General features: G+C 54.1%; 1 protein-coding gene across 1 annotated transcript in view; it reads left to right on the forward strand.

The window, feature by feature from the left end:
• The window catches only part of DEF6 (DEF6, guanine nucleotide exchange factor), a 26,641-nt gene extending 21,586 nt beyond the window's left edge, over positions 1-5,055 (forward strand). The window contains exons 8-11 of the mRNA XM_008058501.2: positions 1,581-1,751; positions 1,852-2,050; positions 4,183-4,273; positions 4,468-5,055. Coding sequence (XP_008056692.1) covers positions 1,581-1,751; positions 1,852-2,050; positions 4,183-4,273; positions 4,468-4,691 — 685 coding nt within the window. The 3' untranslated portion in view covers positions 4,692-5,055. The remainder of the gene's footprint in view (positions 1-1,580; positions 1,752-1,851; positions 2,051-4,182; positions 4,274-4,467) is intronic.
• Positions 5,056-7,354: the final 2,299 nt, after the last annotated feature.

Consider the following 7,354-nt stretch of genomic DNA (forward strand, 5'->3'; position numbering starts at 1 on the left):
CAGCCTCCCGGGCTTGCAAGGGAGCCGGCACAGGCCCCAGAGCGGCCATGCGGGCGGCGGAGCCTCCAGGGCATGGCCGCTCAGCTCCCAGCTCCCTTCCTGGTGGAGGACACTGCCCAGGGGGCCAGGAGGGGAAGGACGCCTGCCGCCCCCAGCCCCACGGCCCTCACCTGTCGCCACAATGGCTCTGAGGCCTCAGGAGCGTGGACACGCTGCCCACGACCCAGTCCAGGGCGCCGCAGCTGCTGGGTCCGGTCATAATGCCCCGTGTCCGGGCTGCGTGTCCTCGCAGGACCTCCTGGGAGGATCGAGGCTCGGAGAGGGGAGGCTGCTTGCGCCAACGACCCCGGGCCCGAGTGGCGGCCGCAGGCCTGGGGAGCCGGGTCGGACCCTGGGGCCAAGGGGCCCGGAGGCCAGGCAAGGACTCGGTCCTGTGGCCCGAGGGAGCACTGTGGCGTTGTATAAATCCCTACGTGAAGCCGGGCTCGGCGGCTCGGCGGCTCGGCCGGTAGTCCCGCGCTCTGGGAGGCCGAGGTGAGCGGATGGCCTGAGCCCGCGGGTTCGAGGCCCGCCTGGGCAACTTGGCGAGCCCTCATCTCTGCAGTAAATCAAAAAAGTGAGCCGGGCGTGGTAGCGCGCGCCTGTCGTTCCAGCTACTTGGAGGGCTGAGCGGAAGGATCGCGGGAGCCCAGCGGGTCGAGGCTGCGGTGGCTCTGAGCATGCCCCTGCTCCAGCCTGGGCGACAGAGTGAGACGCCAATTTTAAAAACATGGAAAGAAGGAAAGAAAGAAAGGGGGAGAGGGGACAGCCCTTTGTCAGGGGCGAGGCCTGTGGCTGAGTCGAGACCTGGGGGCGGGAACCTGGCCGAGCGATGGGGCGAGCCTGGGAGACGACTGAGGGGCGGGGCTTGGGCCCGCCTCAAGGTTGGAATAGACCTGAACCGAGTCTAAAGGGAAACAGTTTGGGGAATGTAAGACGGAAGGTAAGCGGGGTCAGGATCTGCCTCTTAGGAACCCTGTGATCTCAGGCAAGTTGATTAGCCTTATCAGTAAAATGTTGATGCGAACAGAACTTTGCTCATAGAGATAGGGTGAGGATTAAATAAGGAAACACTTGTCAACTGTTCAATAACTTTTCGTTGTGGTAATATAATTACAGCCACCTTCCTCGCACCACTCATAATTAAAACATATTACATTTTTACATATTATAATAATTAGTATTAAAGCTGGGCTAGGAAGGTGACAATACTGTTTTTACTATGTTATTTAATTATTATGTAATATAGTATACTATTTAATTGTGTATTATAATATATAGTAATTGCTAAGGCTGGTTCTAGGAAGGGAGTCACTTGAGCCCTCTGCTCCATGTGACATCTGTTCACTGACCATTATCTGCCCCAGTCAGGCTCTCAGAAGGGGGTCAGATCAGGAAATCCCGGCATCAAGGAATCCATCCCCCAGACCCTCACCCCCAGGTAGCCTAGCTGGGGGTCTGGCAGAGCCCTGGGGGAAGGGCCACATACCCACATTCCTCACCCCCACCCAAGACCCCAGTGACCTGGCTCTGTGTCCCGGGCAGGCCCGGGCCTCCATGCAGGCTGAGATGGAGCTGAAGAAGGAGGAGGCTGCCCAGCAACGGCAGCGCATCAAGGAGCTGGAGGAGATGCAGCAGCGGTTGCAGGAGGCGCTGCAGCTGGAGGTGAAAGCGCGGCGGGATGAGGAAGCCGTGCGCCTCGCCCAGACCAGGTAGGCCTGAGGAGCCCCTTCCGGTCCCCCCACCAACCCCGCTGGCTGAGCACCTGCGAGGTGCCTCGGCACTGGAGATGACACGGTGCATGCCTGGCAGACTGCTGGAGGAGGAGGAAGAGAAGCTGAAACAGTTGATGCAGCTGAAGGAGGAGCAGGAGCGCTACATCGAGCAGGCGCAACAGGAGAAGCAAGAGCTGCAGCAGGAGATGGCGTTGCAGAGCCGCTCCCTGCAGCAGGCCCAGCAGCAGCTGGAGGAGGTGCGGCAAAACCGGCAGAGAGCCGACGAGGACGTGGAGGTGAGGTCTGGGGTGGGGTAGGGTGGCGGCTGGCAGGGTACACTGATTGGCTGGCCTGTGGCTCTGGCGCCAGCTGCCTTTCCTCAAACCCGGGTCCCACCATCCCCAGTTGTGTGACCTCAGGCAGATTGCCTAACGTCTCTGAGTTTCAAATTTCTTATCTGGGAGAGGAAACCGGTAATAGCATTGTTGCAAACGTTAAATGAGCTAATATGTGATATTTATGGTGTAGTAAGAGCTGAAGAAGCATTCGCCCCTTTTTTTGTTAACATTTTTACGAATCTGGGCAAAATTTTTTCCTCCTACTTTCCCAAGCTCCTGTCTTGCTATCCCTGTACTTTGGCTCTACTCCTTGGAGCCCGAATCTCTATAGAAGAAGGATTCTTTGTTTTGTTTAAAAAAATTTTGTTTTGAGTTTGAGTCTCACTCTTGTCGCCCAGGATGGAGTGTGGTGGCATGCTCACAGCCACCCCAGCCTCAACCTGCTGGGCTCAGGTAATCCTTCTGCTTCAACCTTCCAAATAGCTGGAACTACAGACGCAGGCCACCACACCCGGCTAGTTTTTGTGATTTAGTGTAAAGATGAGGTCTCACCAGGTTTCCCAGGCTGATCTCGAACCCCCAGCCGGGCTCAGGCAATCCTCTTACCTTGGCCTCCCAAAGTGCTGGGATTACAGGCTTCACCACCGTGCTTGGCCTGTTTTAATTTTTGATGTTTTTTAAAAATTAATATTGGTGATTTTATTTTGCTTTGTTGGCTTACATAACCATTGTAAAAAAGTCCAACAAAGAACTATGTAGCATAGACAGGGAAGGTTCCTCCATGATCCCTCCAGCCCTCCACCCCGCAACCACTCTAATGGCTCTGTGAGTGGGGAAGCAGAGGTCCTTGCATAAGGTCCTGGAGAGGTGGTGGTGTCAGTGATTTAGAGCTTGATGTGTGTCCCTGGCATGTCACTTAGCTTCCTTTGCACTTGTTTGTTAACTTCTGCTTTGGCAGTTAAGTAAGATAATAAAGATACAAGACCAGGCACAGTGGTTCATGCCTGTAATCCCAGCACTTTGGGAGGTCAAGATGAGAGGATTACCTGAGCCCAGGGGTTTGAGACCAGCCTGGGTAACTTGGTGATACCTCATCTCTACAACAAATTTAAAAAAAAAATAGCCAGGCTTGGTGGTGCATGCCTGTGGTTCCAACTACTTGGAAGACTGAGGCAGAAGGATCACTTGAGCCCAGGAGGTCAACGTTGTGGTGGCTGTGAGCATGCCACTGTACTACAGTCTGGGCAACAAAGTGAGACTTCAACTCAAAAAAAAAAAAAAAAAGATGCTTACCACATCTTAGCTTCTCAAAACATGGAAATGATTATTATGATTATTTTTTATCCTTTGGGGGTTCATGAGTCCCAAGACATTGAAGGCACACTCTGCTCATGGACATAACTCTTTTTTTTTTTGAGTTGGAGTCTCACTCCATCACCCAGACCGGAGTACAGTGGCACACTCCTGGCCACCGCAGCCTCGACCTCCCCTTTCTGGGGAGATGAGCAGTAGCCTTGGTCAGATGTTAAGGGGCCTGAGAAGGGGCTCAGGCAATCCTTCCGCCTCAGCCTTCCAAGTAGCTGGAACTACAGGTGCGCGCTACCACACCTGGCTAGTTTTTGTTGTTATTGCTGTTGTTGTTGTTTTGTTTTTGTTTTTTTGACTTGGAGTCTCACTCTGTCGCCCAGATGGGAGTGCAGTGGCCGCTCCCGGTCACCGCAGCCTCGACCTGCTAGGCTTCAGCGATCTTTCCGCCTCAGCCTTCCAAGTAGCTGGAACTACAGGCACGGGCTACCATCCCCGGCTAATTTTTTGGTTTATTGTAGAGATGAGGTCTCGCCAAGTTGCCCAGGCGGGTCTCGAACCCGCGGGCTCAGGCAATCCACTCACCTTGGCCTCCCAAGGCACTGGGATTACAGGCTGAGCCAACAAGCCCGGCGGACATAACTCTTTATGAGCACATGTAGGTTTTTCTGGGGAGATGAGCAGTAGCCTTGGTCAGATGTTAAGGGTTCTGCGAACCTGAAAATCGAGAACCCCTGCCATGGATGGTGGTTCTGACCCACTCCCCTCTGGCCCTGCCCCCACAGGCTGCCCAGCGGAAGTTGCGCCAGGCCAGCACCAACGTGAAACACTGGAATGTCCAGATGAACCGGCTCATGCATCCCATTGAGCCTGGAGGTGAGAAGGGCTAGACCCTGGAGCATTCCCTGGAGTTGAGAGGGAGGTGGGGGTAGAAAGGGATACCTCCAGATCTCCAGGGACAGCAAAGGTAGGCCTGAAGGTCAGGATCTTCTCCTCTTCCCAAGAGTTGAGGTGAGGACTCTCTCCTCTGTGTGCCCCTCTCTCCTGACCTGCTTGCTTCTTTCTGCCAGATAAGCGTCCCATCACCAGCAGCTCCTTCACAGGCTTCCATCCCCCTCTGCTTGCCCGCCGTGACTCCTCCCTAAAGCGCCTGACCCGCTGGGGATCCCAGGGCAACAGGACCCCCTCACCTAACAGCAGTGAGCAGCAGAAGTCCCTCAATGGTGGGGATGAAGCTCCCGACCCAGCTTCCATCCCTCAGGAAGACAAACTGGATCCAGCACCAGGAAATTAGCCTTTCCTAGCCCTGTGTTCCTTCCGATGTCACATCCACCAGGACCTGGCCACAGCTGGTCTGTGGGTAACACACTAGTCCCTGCTTGGAGAGGGACCTGAGGTTCTGGTGCCTGGCCCGGTACCTCCAACCATAGAACAGTCCAGGATGGAACCTGGTTCATCTTTCACACCAGCTCCAAGCCCAGACCACGGATGCTGCCTAGAATGTTGATCCTTGAGAACTTGGCCCTGTGCTTTAGCCCCAAGGACCTGATGATCTGCGCTGGGGAGGACAGTGGACACACAAGTCAGGGGCCATCTGTCCCAGGCTGCCACCAAGTTGTGGAGGCTCGTTTCCAAATAAAGACGGCTCTTGGAATGAATGATTGGCTCAGGTCTGTGTCTCTCGCCTACCATATTCTCTTTCCCTCTCTCGAGTCCAGTTATAGGTCCCAAAGATTTAGTGCAGTGGTTAGGAATGCAGACCCTGGAGCTGGACTTCCTAGGTTCTGAACCCAGGTCTGCTACTTACTGACTAATTAACTTTGGTCAAGTTTCCTTACCTCTCCATCTTTCTGTTCCCATGTTGGTAAATTGGAGATGATAATCATGCCTACATTATAGGGTTATGTGAGGATAAGTGTTTGGCATGTGAGCGAGCACTAATACTAGTATCAGCCCCAAGTGTTTATTGAGCATCAGCTCTAGGCCCTGTGGTTTCCCTTTACTTAATTTGCATGACATCTCTAAGAGCTGAATATCACTATTGTCATTTTACAGATGGGAACGTTGAGGCTCAGGTAGATTCAGTAACTTGCCCAAAGTCTTTCAGTCTTGCTTTTCTTCCCATTTTCTCTGATTCATTGACCTTGTTGCCTAAGACAGAGATCTGGGAATCTAGGAAGTTTCACTTCCTCTCTCTCATCTCCCTCATCCAAAACTCATCATCAACAACATGCTCTCTCCTTCACACTCTCATATCTACCCCTCCTTTTCCATCCCCATGGCTACTGCCATGGCTGAGGTCTTTGTATCTTCTACCTGGGTATTGACCTTTTTAAAAAAAAATTTACTGTAGAGATGAGGTCTCGCCAAGTTGCCCAGGCTGGTCTCGAACCCATGGGCTCAGGCAATCCTCTCACCTTGGCCTCCCAAAGTGCTGGGATTATAGGCGTGAGCCACCGCGCCCGGCCACGGTATTGACTTTTGACTCCTCCATCCTGCCCCACCAATCACCAAGTCCAACTGATTGGATTTTCATGGTTACTCTCAAATCCACACTCTTGTGGCCATGTCTGTGGCCACTGCCCTGCCCTATTCTGGCCCTTGGCGCCTCCTAACTAGATAAGAGCACTGACCAAGTCTCCTTGCCAGACCCTCTCCCTGTTTGCCTGAATGGGATTTCTAAAATGCAGATTTGGCTAGGCATGGCGGCTCCCGCCTATAATCCTAGCACTTTGGGAGGCTGAGGCAGGAGGATTGCTTGAGGCCCTGTGTTTGAGACCAGTCTGGGCAACAAAGTGAGACCTTGTCTCTAAAAACAAAAAAAATTAGCTGGGCCTGGTAGCACACACCTGTAGTCCCAGCTATTCGGGAGGATTGCCTGAACCCAGGAGGTCAAGGCTGCAGTGAGCCAAGAGTGTGTCACTGCACTCCAGCCTGGGTGACAGAGTGAGACCTAGACTCAAAAAATTAAAAAACAAATGCAGGTTTGTCCTTGCCCTTCCCAGTTTCCAGTACCTCCATATCCTGGAGTTTTGATAGTCACATCCCCATTCCCATATGTGGTAGATGAGGACCATGGCGACCTGGCAGGGAGGGCCTCCTATGACAGTGTGAACTCGACTGTCTGCTTGACAGCTCCCTTCCTTTTTTTCCTCCAGGCTCTACATTGGCTGTCCTCTTCACCCCACTTCCTGCACCAGACTCCCTTACTAAACCCTTGAGTTCCTCCAGGGCAGGAACATACCTCCTTCAACATGTCCTCAGTATGAATGAATAAATTCTGAAGTGAGTGATTGGGTGTCACCCAGCTAAAAAGTGATGGAGTAGCTACGATTCAAACCCAAGTCCTTTCATTCACGCAACACATTTTTATTGAGCTCTTATTATATGCCAGGTATTGTGCTAGGTGCCGGCTGCGTGGCATAGAACAAAAGCAGACAGGGAGTTCCCAGCTCGAGCTCTCCCCAGCTGCGGCCCCCATCCACGCCCGAGCTGACTGTTGTGATCATCATTATTATTGCTTCCCGCGGAGCCCACGTCGCGCCCTCCTGCCCCTCCTGCCCTTCCATCCGGTCCAACACACGTGCACCATGGCGGAGTCTCCATCCCCGCGGGCCCACTGGCGTCAGAGGCCAAAGACCGCCGCCTTGTCAAGACCACCCTAGTGGGGCGCCAGCGGGGTGGGTGAGATCGGTGGTTCCCGCGTTGGCGAGGGCCGCTTGGCTTCGGGCAGGACGCGAGCGATCCCGCAGGGAGAGACGGACTCGTGGTGCGGGGATGCGTGGAGGCGCGGCAGAGCCACCCACCTCGCCTGGTGACCCGCTGCCCTCTGGAGGGACCTCACTCATCGCCCCCAGCCCCGCCTCAACAGAGAAGGAAACCGGGGTGCAGTGTGGCCAGGCGACTTTCTGGGGCTCCCCAGCACTATTGGGGTCTGAACCTCTAGAGGTGCCTGAC

The sequence above is a fragment of the Carlito syrichta genome, unplaced genomic scaffold (genome assembly GCF_000164805.1).
Source record: "Carlito syrichta isolate Samal-C Ts95f unplaced genomic scaffold, Tarsius_syrichta-2.0.1 Scaffold303364, whole genome shotgun sequence".
Lineage (NCBI taxonomy): Eukaryota > Metazoa > Chordata > Mammalia > Primates > Tarsiidae > Carlito > Carlito syrichta.